The sequence below is a fragment of the Beauveria bassiana genome (assembly GCF_000280675.1).
Source record: "Beauveria bassiana ARSEF 2860 unplaced genomic scaffold BBA_S00006, whole genome shotgun sequence".
Lineage (NCBI taxonomy): Eukaryota > Fungi > Ascomycota > Sordariomycetes > Hypocreales > Cordycipitaceae > Beauveria > Beauveria bassiana.
Genome location: NW_007930841.1, coordinates 964,808 through 978,275, shown reverse-complemented (window position 1 = coordinate 978,275; position 13,468 = coordinate 964,808). Strand labels below are relative to the sequence as shown.

The 13,468-nt window shown below is 48.3% G+C and overlaps 3 protein-coding genes across 3 annotated transcripts; 1 reads left to right on the top strand and 2 right to left on the bottom strand.

The window, feature by feature from the left end:
* Nucleotides 1-124: 124 nt before the first annotated feature.
* On the top strand, nucleotides 125-3,748 carry BBA_03064 (uncharacterized protein; the record flags this gene model as incomplete). Its single annotated transcript, XM_008598161.1, has 4 exons — nucleotides 125-1,510; nucleotides 1,559-1,751; nucleotides 2,408-3,386; nucleotides 3,442-3,748. The coding sequence occupies 4 exons, from the start codon at nucleotides 125-127 to the stop codon at nucleotides 3,746-3,748; spliced, it is 2,865 nt and encodes a 954-aa protein (XP_008596383.1).
* A 465-nt stretch (nucleotides 3,749-4,213) lies between these two features.
* BBA_03063 (chromo domain-containing protein) lies at nucleotides 4,214-6,073 on the bottom strand (the record flags this gene model as incomplete). The annotated part of the gene is made up of 3 exons (XM_008598160.1): nucleotides 4,214-4,664; nucleotides 5,035-5,267; nucleotides 5,360-6,073. 3 exons carry the CDS (start codon nucleotides 6,071-6,073, stop codon nucleotides 4,214-4,216), a joined length of 1,398 nt encoding a protein of 465 aa, XP_008596382.1.
* A 2,742-nt stretch (nucleotides 6,074-8,815) lies between these two features.
* Nucleotides 8,816-11,120, bottom strand: BBA_03062 (putative Heat-labile enterotoxin IIB, A chain; the record flags this gene model as incomplete). Its single annotated transcript, XM_008598159.1, has 5 exons — nucleotides 8,816-8,964; nucleotides 9,022-9,483; nucleotides 9,553-9,906; nucleotides 9,968-10,207; nucleotides 10,268-11,120. 5 exons carry the CDS (start codon nucleotides 11,118-11,120, stop codon nucleotides 8,816-8,818), a joined length of 2,058 nt encoding a protein of 685 aa, XP_008596381.1.
* Nucleotides 11,121-13,468: the final 2,348 nt, after the last annotated feature.

The following is a 13,468-nucleotide window of genomic DNA, read 5'->3' as shown; positions in this document are numbered from 1 at the left end:
GTCCGGCAGCCCGACTGTTTAAAATGCGGCCCGTTTGCAGTGCACTTAGTTTGTTGAACTCGGATTCCATGGGCTTCCTTTGCATCAGTTTGTGCTTCTCTTAGCAGTAACACAGTCATCTATCATGGTGAAGCACCTCCATTCAACTCTCAGCGATGAAGGCATCGAAGACGACGAGCTAAGAGACATTGAGCTGCAGCGGCACCGCGGGCCCTTATCCCATGCAAGTACCGGACCTCGGAGCTCCCCAGCTCGAGGCCATTCCTTAGACGGTGAATGGCAACTGGAAGGAGATGCACCATTGCACGAGTTTTCCAGCGCCCACCCAGACGATGGACAGCTGCCAGAAACCGCCCCGATTCCGTCTGGGTTGGTGGAGATCCGCGACGCGCCGATGAATGCTACCAGGAGGCCTGCCCGGTTGGACTTGTCCGAGACGTGCTCGACAACTCGTCGAAGCACCCCTTGCAGCAGCGACCATTTTATTGGTCCATGGGACTTCGTCTCTGTACAATCAGACGTATCGAATTTGTCTGCCTCTGAAGAGGCTGAGGAGCCCGCTGGCCCCGAAAACCCTAAAGCCCCCCAAAAAGCTGTCGTGTTGCCGTCAAAGAGAAAGTCCGAACAGCAACAGAAAAGGCCTTACAACACACGAGCAAAGCCCAAAATCTCCTATGCAGATGGCGACAGTAGCTCCGATGAAGAAGATGAATTAGAGGAAGTTGCACGTCCTGAGACTGCGGCTCGCGCTTCAGCAAAGAAGTCGACCAAGAAAATAAGCCCTGTCAAGAATAATGCCACAAACCCGGCGAAGAAGCCCTCTCCGAAGACACAAGAGCCAGAGAAACGGGATGAGAGCGAAGTTCTTCGAGTACGAGAGAACGGGAGAAGGAGACAGCGCCGTAAGACACCGCTTCCTATTGACGATGAGACCCAGACTGTTCCGATCACGCTTCCCGCAACTCCTCCAGTTACCGACCAGAGACCGAGGAAGCACCAGAAATGTCAGACACAAAAAGCTCCAGCTGCAACCAGACTTAGACCCTATAGCAAGAACAACGATGAAGAAAACACACCTCAGGCTGCCAGACCTAATACTAGTACTTCCCCGCAGCTCGGCTCAGATCAGCCACTTCACGTACCATCCAGTATTGGCAGTGAGAATATGCGTGTTTCATGCCTCGAACACTCTCCTCTTGCGGACATTGTTCAAGATGATGAAGACCAAGATGTGAGCAGTATGGTGGTGTCTGTCCATTCAACAGAAGTGACGACGCCGGGCGCTCCACCAAGCCCTAAACGAATATCCAGCATGCAAGGCCCTATACCGTCTTACCAGCCGCTTCCACGCCCTACGTCTCCCCCTAGTGTCTTTGAAAATGTGAGAGAATCAATCGAATTCATGCCAGCTACCCGGCCGGCTCTTGCTGGTGACTTATCGCTTCTCATGTCGAGGAATGTATCCAGACGTGACGAAGATATCGGGCATCGATTGCAGGAAATCCACAAGGTATGGCCTATACTGTGTCAGCTTTTGGAACTGTCTGACATGTTTTAGCGAATCGGAATCTATCTAGAAAGCAAGGAAAAAGAGGTCGCCTCCGTTGCCTCTGTATACCTCAAGAACGGCACACGCTGCGTGGATCGTCTTCAGAATCGATTCTCGAAGGAGCGCAACAGCTTCCTACAAAAGCTTCAAGAAGACAAAGATGCATTTGACAAGTCCATTAGTGCTGCGAAGCGTAGCCTCCGTGAGGGGGCTAGAGAGCGTCAGAGAGTTCTCAAGGAATTTGACAGGAATGCAAAAAAAAGACGGCATTCTTGCACGAATGAAGTCGGCCGTATCAATGACGTTGCCAAAAGAATTCATATTGAAGGGTGATAATTGCTAGAAGTATACCAGGTGGTCAGCACCAGGTTCTGACTGTAAATATTGAGATTGATGAGAGCCGCATCATTGACGGTATCCGGGACATGTGGTCATTTTAGAAGAAACTAGAATAGAGATCTTAATTGGCAATCAAAATTTGACTCGATTTTCTATCTGCAATTTCCATGACCGGGTGTATTTCTGCTGTAGCAAACGCGACTGTTTAGTCGGCACTTTTCACCCCTTCGCCGACAACGCCGATTCGAGCATTGCACTCATCCTGCATCGCCACCTCCGGCTTCTCCACGGGCATTTTTATACCGCTAATCTCCTTCGATCTCATTTAAATCTCTGATTTATGTTCTATTCTTGGTTACTGCATCTGCATCTTATCGAATCTTCTCGTTTGAGCCAGCGTCGCTTGTTCTCCAACCGCCTGCCTCCTTCCTTCCTGATCCATTCCACCTCTTGCCAGGTCTCAGAGACCTAATCCAAAAAAAGGCTGCTATTAAATCTCTTACCTAACCTGTCGCATAGACATCTACCTACGCATCATGTTAGGGACAGCTAAAGAAGACAGCCTTCTCGGCGATGGGAATGAGGCCTTGACCTTGATCTATCACATGGACATTGAGCTCGTCAAAGACTTTAGGATCTTTGGCGGAAATAGCAACGAATCGACAAAAATGGAAAGCCGACGTCTTCTCTTTTACAATCTTCCACCGTCCTGTACCGCGTTGCAGGTTGCACGCGCAGCAGCCGCCTTTGGTCAGGTACTTCGGATCAGCGAAGCAGCACCCGCCGTGAGAGGTGCAAATGATGGTAGCTTTACAATGCTGATCGAGTTTGCGGTATCTGATTCGTCCACCATGTTTCAAAGAGCCGTCATGTCTACCTGCCCGCAATTTATCTCAGAGACCGGCGAGCTATACGGCGCCGGTGTTTGGGTTATTCCAACTCCCTCGTTTCCCATTTCCTACTACACCGATTCATCTCTGGAGAGGGGCTTTACGCGTACCATTTCGATATCACCGGTCGCGGATATCCATGTATGGTTCATCATTTGTGCTGTCGCAGCCCCGCCTGACATCTTGGACGCCGAGTACGACGGCACAACCCAAACACTAGAAATGGAGTTTGCTGGAGTCGAAATTGCGCATCAAGCATGGGCATGCTTCAGGAGGGGCCTCTTTGGCTTTATCTTTGCCGATAGAGTAGCTCATGTGGAACCGCGCACAGATCGCGTCGAATATAGTGGCTATATCAAGTTCCTGCCTCCGGATTACTTGAAACAGCGATTCGATTGCTATCCATTCAACCAGTACTGGCCAGAGACATACTACTATGTGATGACGTGGCGAAACCTTCATCCAAGGTTCAACCTCCAGAAACGTGATATCCCAGCGTCCGATGCAACGGCTACCGACGATGAATCCAACCAGACTTTGTCAAGCTATACGACAAGCGTGGACAATGAGCCTCGCGGGCGATCACTTTTGCCAAAAGTCTCCCCATGGTATGTATCATTTTACACTCTTTCAAAAAGTTCCAGTGCTAATAGGATTCCTCAGCCCCAAGAGGCAGAGGCAAAGTGTGACAGAGCTGCTCGCCAGCGGCGATGATCCCCAGCTTCTGGGAAACTGGGACACTTTTTTTCAGAATCAATCGACGATAAGCTTGAGAGAGTGGGAAAAATATGCAAAGATTGCAAAGCACAGGAGGGAGCTCTCCGCCAGGCAAGGCTTGGCAGATGGCATCATTCCCAAGTGCGATGGGACTTGCGAGCTCGACTGCAAGGACATCACGGAGACACCTCGTCCGCAAGAAGTGGACATATTCTTGGCGAAATCACAGGAAGAGTTGCTGATTGATTTATAAGCTGAGATTTGGAGCTTCAGGAGAGTACTGGTGATTGGGAAAATGTCCAGGTAGTTCTGAAGAGGTCTGGCGCGGCTCTGCGAAATCGTTGCATTTGAGAACAAGATCTACATGGCTTCGTTTGATGGCTGTTTATTATTGCATTACTTCCATAGCATGGGAATCTCGATGGCTAGCTCAAACGGCTACTTTATAATTGCAAATTGATCTTCTTGGCCAAGCAGCACTCCAGCCTCAATGGAAGGCGCGGTTGCCTTTCTTTAATAGGGCACTTTGCGAAGTTTGAGACTTGCCGTGGCTGGTTGCGGATGAAGCAAGATAGTAGTGTAGTTTGCTAATTATAGAATTCAGAGCAAGCTAATGTAACTTGCTAGTTATAGAATATAATTGAGGTCTGTTTCGCCTCTTGCAGACGCTTTTGTACAATTGTGGCCGTGTCTCACGAAAATTCGAGACCTGGTGCAGCTATGCCATGTTGGCCGGAAACACCCCATTAAGGTTTGGCCGCACGCCCTGCGAGTTTGGCGCGTCCCATCTATGCTTTTCCATGCCGTCGTCGCTCGAGTAGACAAACAAGTCACTATGCGCGCTCGACGGGCGATCATTCTCTCGGTCCTCGCCGATTCTGTTGGTAGGCCGGAGCGGCGGCAGCCGAGCTGCCTGGCCTGCATCATTCCTCGTCAGGCGCGACTGCTCCGACGACCCCTTCTTCCTGCTCTTAAAGGTGCGGCAGAACTCGTGAACTAGGTCGTCCGGGAGGTTCTCCTCGGGCTCCCATGTGGGATTCTGGTCCGGTGGCCAGTCGCCCTCCCAACGGACCTTGAAGTACCGGACGAGGCCTCTACCCTCGACGTCATAGAGCTCCATGTCCTCGATGCGATCGACGGCCCAGTCCGTCTCGTCATCGGCCTCGGAGCTAGAGTCATAGACTGGTGGCGGTCTTGCTTTTCCCGAGGATGGTGTCCGCGGTTTTTGGTTTGTCTTTCGATTATGCTTCTCTACTTTCCTTGCCACATGCGAACGATATACCGGCTTGCCTTTTGGTTTTCGATTCGTGTCAGCGAGATGCGGTTCAAACGGCGCTTTGCTCGACAAGTTCTTCGCTGAATGTTGTAGGGAGCTGTTTGACGTTTTCTTCGCTAGAGACTGCGACGTGCTTTTTGACAGTTTCTTCGCTAAAGACTGTGACGTGTTATGTAACAGCTTTCTCACTGGAGGCTGTGGCGCGTTATTGGGCGCCTTCTTCGCCGGAGGATGCGGCGTGCTGCTGCTGTTGTTTCGCCCACCCAATAGATATTCTGTAGTTGGTCTCGACGAGTGTGTTTTCGCTGGCGCAGTCGGCCTGGGTGATACCATGGGTCTCAGTGTTACCATCGAGTTGGTAAGTGGAAAGGGCATTGCAGCCGATTCCGAACGCTGTGGGTTGGGCGTTTTTGTAGAAGGCATAGACATCAGTGGTAGCGTCGTGTTGGTAGCCAGTTTTGGTTTCTTGGAAGGTTGACTTTTGACGCTTCGAGATCTACCATCATCACTAGTCAAAATGGGCATCTTGGGGTACACAGAAGCCATCGGGGCCATCGGAGCTACAGGGACCACGGGCGCAGAACGCACCTCTGGCACTTTATCGTCGGACTCCTCCTTGCCAGGCGACAAGCTGTCAGCCTCCTTTTGCGCTGACTTTGCGATATCAAAGAGGAGCTGCTCTGACGGGCTCTCATCACTAGTATAGCCGTCGAGAAAGTCGTCCATCTTTCGCTTTTTTGGTGTGGAGAGGCTCAGGGCACCGCCGCGAAGCCGCCCCTGCTCGCCATCCCCGCCCTCCGTCTCGGCGACGACGGCAGCCTCAATGCTGGTGTGATGTGGTGGCGGACGGGCCGCCTTAGGTAGCGGCAGCTCGTCGGCGCGGCCCAGCAGCGTCTGCTGCGTCTTGAGAGCCTGACGCTCGGCGGCAAGGCGCGTCCTATCGACGTCGAGCTCCAACTCCATGCTGTACTCCCACTCCTCCAGCGCGTGTGGGGAGACGTAGTCGAGGACGTCCATGGCTGAGACGAGGAGTCGCGCCGCAGGCAGGTCGCGCCAGCCGACGATGTACCTCATGCGCTTGGGCAGCGGGCGGCCGTCGGCGGCCAGGCCTGAGGGCGGAAGAAGAATTCGGTCGTCAATGAACGCGGTCGAATCGGCGGGCGGCTGGAGAGCAAGGCGTCGAAGAGGTGGTCCGGAGTTGGGCACATAGTCGGCCGGGCGAGAGGGTAGCGGGATCGTGATTTTGATCTTTTTGATTCTTGGTGGATGCAGCCGTTTGCGCCCCGGGTGTGGTGAAGTCATCCTGTTCCACGGCCCAATAGTGGTCTTGAGCACGCTCGATTGTCACGTCATGAAAACAACCGAGATTCCATGCTTCGAAAGGTAGCAAGAGAAGAATCGCGGATAGATTACTACGGGCGACGGAAACGTAAATTAGCTGAAATAAATTTCCTAGCTTTATTTTAGACTCTAGCTCCACTTTTCTTAATAATACTTACCTATAAAAGTATTATACTTATTTTAACTAAGTTATATTATATTTAATTAAAGAATAAAAATATTAAATATTATATTTTTTTATTATTATTTATAATTTATTATTTTTCTTTTAATTCTATTTATTTCTTTTAATATCTTTATAATAATTAAATATTATAATTAATATATTAGTTAGGCTTAACTAGTCTAGTATACCTTACTTAATAATATAGATAAAAAGGCTAAGTCCTTTTATAGTATTTAAAAATAACTTTTTTACTTTTTTATACTTAATTTCTACTATTTTCTTTATAATTAAGAGCCTAGCTATATTACTTTTATCTCTAATAATATTATAACCTATTATAATTTTTAAGCCTTTATATAATAATAATAATATTGTTAGGGAAGAGGGATAAGCTAGGACATAAGAGGGTCACGTGTAAGGGAGCGGATATATAGAGGCGAGCTGCCGACGAACTAGTAGGAGGAGGCAGCGATAATTCCATCATCATCAGTAACCCTAAGGATCATTTTATGACTGAAGTCCCTCAAGCACATCAACCTCACAGGTCGATTCTGACCGACACAGTAGTAAATCTACTAAATTAGACGAGTTAGGATTTAACTAAGAGCTGAAGGCTAAAAAGAAAAGAAGAAACTAGAAATAAATTTAGGTGGTATAGGAGGTGTTATAAATCACTATAAAGGCGTTCGAGTGGATTTAAACCCCCCGCATAGCAAAATGTCCATGTAGCGGCCGACAGTCGTGACCAGGACGGGACAGTAGCAAAGCTGCGTCGCGAGGCCCACCGTAAGGCTCTTGGGCGTGACGCCGCATAGCCTTATATGCTACAGGAGACCATGCTTTCGTAGAAATGAACAAATTCGCAGGAGATATCAATACTTCATTGTCAGCATAGAAGTGAGTTGGTCAGTCGGGGTTAACGGCGGAGTCAGATCTAATTGGTTAGCTCCCCCCTGTGTTATAGTGCTCGTTGCAAGCTGCTCCAGCGTCAGCCTTATTGACTTCTAGCTTGGGCCACTCTAAAAACATATTCGATGGGTAAAACGTCGCAAACAAAGGCTGCAAAAGCTTATTACAGATGAAAAGTCACGGTTCCGCGTATTGAAAACAGTAGTTTCTCATAAATTTGCTATTCATAGACATAAGTAAAACTGGCTTGTGGAATCTACCTCTAGGCCTATTTCGTGGTAGTAAAAGTTGACTGCCGATGCCAAATATGCGTTTTGAGCGAGCGACATCAATGGAACGAAAGCAATCTTTGTAGCGCCACTGTGGCCGTGTAGAAGAGTATAATGGTTGATCACATTATGAATATTACCTGATACGGATGTCCTACGCTATGCCAGCTACGAATGCGGATAGATAAGCCATGATCCTCTTGGTAGGACACGACCTGAGAAGGCTGTCGTGCTTGGGGAATGCTCTAGCGTGGCCATCGCTGTTGGTGGATGTCCGCGCGAGGACATCCACGGTGGCATAAGTTAATGTAGGGAAAATCAGGCGTCCCATCAAACTCGTTGATGAAGAAAGCGATCTGATCGCATAACCCCTTGAACTGCAGCTTCTTTGTTGGGAGGATATCAATTTTTATATTATTCGGGATTCTTCGGAAAATGGTGGAAGAGATCGTCTTGTTACAACTATTCTGCCCCAATGGCATAGAGGGCACAACAAAACGTAGTGCCGACATGGTTCCCCCTTGTGGAAGAAGATATCCCTGCTCTCTGTCCCGTGACATATATTTTGACCAAAGCTATTGCCGAAGGAGTTATTGCCAAAGAAGGCTATGAGAAATGACCCGAGGCTTTCTTCAACACAAAACTCAGCCGTAAAGCCGCCTTCATCGCGTGGAAACCGGAATGGATGCATAAGCCCGTCTTTCGCAGCACAATCAACGCTCTAAGAGAGTCCAAGTTTTTCATGAGCGCTATAAATCCCTTGGAAAAGAGATGGGACTTAAAGAGTCGCCAACCAATTATTGCGACGCGGCAATCTACAGAGTCGATTGTAAGTAAGCCTCTACTCTCATAGCCAGTACGAACAGCGCTAGATTATCTGAGATGGTTTTCTGTCGGCGTACTTGTTGCTCCTGAAACAGCGCCACTACAAAAAGGGCTAGATTATCTGAGATGGGATCCTGTCGGTGTACGAGCTGTTCTTGAAACAGCGCCGCGCATGGTGTAGCGACAATCTTGAGTGTTGACCGATAGGTAATATAGGTAACTACCACCCGCGTGACGCATATTACGCGTCGTCGCCCACCAACAAGACACGCAGTGTATCATTCGGTCTGTATCAACAAAAACGACAAGAGATTCTATTCTGCAACAGAGAAATAAAACACACACTAGTATCTAAAAGCTAAAGAAAAAAAGGGAATTAGTAAAGTGAAATGGCAGGCGAGAGAACCCTGTTGCTCTTTGACTCGTCTGCCTTTATTCGGTGGGCTAAAAGCGAGAGTCTTGAGTCGAGCACCCGCTAGGCTCGGTCCGTGAAGCCAACACCAACTCGATTCCCGCTTGGCTCTATTTGAGTCTCTATTTAAGCTCTATCCAATCGCTTGGGATGAGTTTGCCAGACCAAGGCTCCTTGTTACCGGCCGCATAGATGTCTGCATTCACATTCGAATACTTGTTCATCTGCAACTTCTTTGGCACATCTGCACAAGTTGCTGTAAATGTGACGCCTGTTAAGAAGCCGAGGTCAGTTCAATGTCGTTTACTTGACCTTGAGTAGCACATACCTTTGAATGTCCAGCCATTGTCACCGAAACTAGCAGTAGAGTCGTCGTCGTCGAAGGCTACAGTCTCGAGTTCGCTGAGTTGCACAACCTTCTTCTTGAACGTCTTCTCGAGGTCAACTGTTCCCTTTGTACTGGTGCCGGCCGTAAATGACTTTCCGAGTGGAATCTTGCCTTCTCCAAGCTTGAGTACCAGTGTGTCACCGGTTCCGCCGCCATTGGTATTACCAAATGCGAAATCGTAGCTGAGCTCCTTGAAGGAAGCGCAGGGAGGGGCAAACTCCCAGTCTGCAGGAACGACTGGGAAAGTGGCCAGATTCTTCTTGTCATAGTTTGAAGGGTAGAAAACAGTGCTGAAAATCCACCATCCCTTCTGAGGACGTTCGTACCAAGCGTTGATCCCGACGTACTTGTCATTCTTGGCACCAAAGCCGGGGTCAGCACATTTGGCGCGAAGACGAAGATCTTGAAGCAAAAAAAAAAAAAAAACCATCGTTAGTAACGAAAAAGCCGTCCTTGTCTACTTTCTCTTACCTTGGACCTTGAACGCGTCACTTTCCCCCCCTCGGATGAAGAATGTTTCTGCAGTCAGAGTGAGGTTGTTAATGCCGGTAATGTCGATGGAGTCGGTTTTGAAGGATTTCTGCATATCCAAAGGAATCCACTTCGAATATCCCCCTGAAGGTTGACTCGCAAGTAGCAACTCGGCCTTACCAGCCGGGCCTTCGAGTATAGCACCGACATCATCTTTGGTTCCCTCTCCTTTGATTGACAACCAACTGCTGGATAGAGTGAAACCAATCTCAATGTTCTTGATCTTCTTGCACGGCTCTGGGACTTTCTGCTTTTGTACAAGATCTTGGGCTCGCCGACAATCAGCCTTTGGATCTGCGAATAGAATCATGATTAGCATGCAATTCAGCACTTCTGTTCTGACATAATCATGTACCTTCTGCTGTATCAGCACGACGAACGAGCTTGTTACCCAGCTCCGGTGTATGGATCTTGTATTTGATATACATCTTCTCAAGTGCAAGCGCGCAATCACGAGCAGAAAAGCCAGAAAAGTCTCCATTTTCCAACTTTTTCAGCTCGTCATCTTTGAGAGGCTCGTCAGACTTCGACGTCTGTGGCCGTTGGAGCTGGGTAGCCATGTCACGGGCACGATCGCAATCGCTGCTTGTTGATTCTGCGGAAAGACCAGGGAGTTAGCAGGGATAGCGGTAATGCAAGGTATGAAAGTAGATACCTTTATCACGAGCCACCAGTACAACATCTGGTAGGGACCTGTCGGGTCTAGAGTGTTTCGAAAAGGCTGCTGATATAGCAGCGATAACAGCGGCGCAACTAGCCCCGTTAAATTGGCCGTTTGACCATTGGTTGATATGTTCTTCGTCAACCTCCATTGGCTCTGAAGTATCGGGGGCTTCAACTTGAGGTCCGTCACTCTGAGTTTCGGGATGAGCTTGCTCTTGTTCAACTTCCGTTTGCTCCATAGCGAACTCCCGCCACGGTTCGAGGGTCCAAGCTCGGTGATTTGGCGGAAAGCCTGCGAGCTGTGGTTGGGATCCGCCCCATGACGCAGTGTCAAACCTCGAATCGTACTGAGGGTTTCGCACTTCTGACTGCTCCGCGCCATTGATAACCTCAGTCCACCCTAGCACCTGGCTGAGTTGTATACGGCCGAGTGAAGCTACTTCGGCTTCATCCGTGTGCCGATAAAACTGCCTGAGGGTTCCAGCAACATCGATAAAGTTTGCAGATACGTGGATTCTGTAGATATAACCGCTGCCTCCCAGAATAGTGCTGACAAATCTTCGAGCAGAATCTAGACTTGTAGTGGTTGACACATAGCCAGTATCGTATCTTCCAGTCCCGGTTGGCGATCCTTCAACATGATTGTACAGACTTAGGCTCGCTGGTGGCTGATTGGGGCGGGTTCCATCTTCACCCCTAGGCAAGAAGCCTCCTTGTAGTTTCAGGTCCTCTGGGGTCAACATGTCTCCCCGATAAACGACCGTGGGAGGTGACTGTGACAAAACAGCACTAGGGCCACAGCAGATGAATGCAAGCCACCACAATAGAATCTTTAGATGCTTCATGGTTGAAATTGATAATGAGAGGAATTGTTTGTGAAGAGATGTTCCTGCAGGGTTCAAACTTGCCTTTGGTTGGTGGTGCTATCCTTTTTATAGGCAACAGACGTGCTAGGGTCTGTTAAGATTGGTCAGGCGATACAGGTTGCCCGTTGATTCCACCAGTCATGCTTGATATTCCATGCTTTTCCCTTATAGAATCCAGGACCAGCCTGTAACGACGGCTTAATGCTAATCTTCAGTAAGTCCATTTCTTAAGGAACAATTCAGGTTCGAAAGCTGCAGAGTAGCACCTTTGAGCAGGAATCGTAAGACGGTCGCTAAGAGCTAGGCTCTCATTTCTCATTGCTTAGAGTTGCTTAGATTGTTTAATCGAGATCTAGACTACCTTGCTACTGGAATACCCCTCCCTTAAGTACCCGTATATCTCTCTATTGTATTCCTTGGATCACTCTGGATCACCAATGATCCCAGTGATCCCTCGTTGCAGATGCTACCCCGGATCACCTCCATTGGAGTGACTTGGCAGAACAAGCCTTGGGTTATACACTATCCCTAGGGTAACGGTGTTGGGATCTTGGCGACTAGCGACACCGGTAGTTGTATATTTACGATTCTATATTTTTGCAATTTTTGGGCAGGGTACATCTTGGCTATTCCCACTCGTACTGGAGCATTCTATAATCATAAGTGCCGAATGTGGGGCCACAGGCCCCAAACCATCATTCGCCGACCTAGCCTCTCGCACGGTGTGTCGCATGAAGCATTGAAAAAACGTGCCTGTATTGAGCAGTCCGAGGCTTGGCTTCTCACTTATAGATATGGAGCTAGTCATGAACAGATAGCTTTGCTTATCAACAAGAGCTTGCATATTAGAGAGTCCCTTCGTTTAATGATACCCACCTGCGAGAGTTACGAACCTCGGGGCAGCTAATAGCATCTCGTCCAGGTTATTGATGCATTAAACGGTGATGTTAGAAGTTGAGAATCGTCCCATCAACTAGTCCCAATAGCGGGAGATCTTTAATCTGCCCAGTCAATCCACAAGTGGATTGAGTGGAGTGGCTTTCAGCCCTGCTATAGTACCCCGGAGGTTCACGTGGTACAGATTATGTCCTCAGGTATTAGAGTATATATCATACGCCTAATATACTCCACATAAGAAAGTAAGAGAGTTATAGCTACCAGGCACGCGTGGCTTAAGAGAGTCATAGCTACTAGGCACGCAAAGCTAAGCTCCTCAAGCTCTCATTTATCAGTTCGAAAGTATCTAGGTCTAATTTCTATACAAAGTAGGTTTTAGGTTAGTCTAGTCAACGTGGATAACGCTAAAATAGCTGATTTAGTAAGCGTAAGCTCAATTTTCCTCTGTTTCCTGCTCTTTTATCTTCTAAATTCACTTCTTATAGAGTAAAGTAGCGTGGCAGAACTAGGAGTTACGGCAATCTCGAATTCTACTACGCTTATTATATTAACATTAAGCTATTTTAAGCTAACGAAATACCTGTTATTTAACTCTTTTATTATCTGCGTAGCGCCTGAAAGACACTAAGATTGCCCTAAGCCAAGAATTAGGCATGTTTCAGGTGTGTCTTGCAGAAAGGTCAAGATTTAGGCGTGTCTAGTCCGGGAGGGGGCGGTTGTCATCTAGGACAACGCTGTGACGAACGCCTATGCCGTCAGGTCACGGGGCAAAGAATCAGGGCATTGAAAGCAATCCTAGCAATCAATGTAGGCGTAATAGCAGTATATATAGCGCAGAGCATTGCCGGCAGGCACCCAGCCAGCCGGTTGTTACAAACGCCTAGTGGGTTTAAGCCAACGTAAATGCACGCACAGCAGTGCTTTAAAACGTACCTATGCACAATGCTAGCCTTATAGGCATAAGATAGCATTTAAGCGTGTTATCTTATTCACATAGCCAAGCCGTTGTTCGGTAGTTATATGGTATAGTTGTGGATATAAATTTTAAATGCTCGATACGCCTTTATTGATCGAACAACCAGGCATCACATCGCTGTGGATAAATTCAAGGACGCAGGCCGGTCACTCAAGAGGATAAATCGGCGCTGCTACGTGGCTTTGCGAAAGTGCCTCGCACCTCAGCTTGATCAGCCTTCCGCGCCATGTCCCTGGACTGTTCATAAATGATGCCCAGATAAACAACCGTAGGACAAAAAGTACAGAGCGCCACGACGTCACGCCACCAGTTAGACCCGCAGACGACAGGCCAAATTTCCTTGACGTCAACCAACAGCTCGAGTCACCAGATGCCAGTCCGCGACGAGAACAAGCCTGATATATAGATCAAGTACCCGCGGCTGATCTGTAACCTTCTGCGCATAAATGAACAT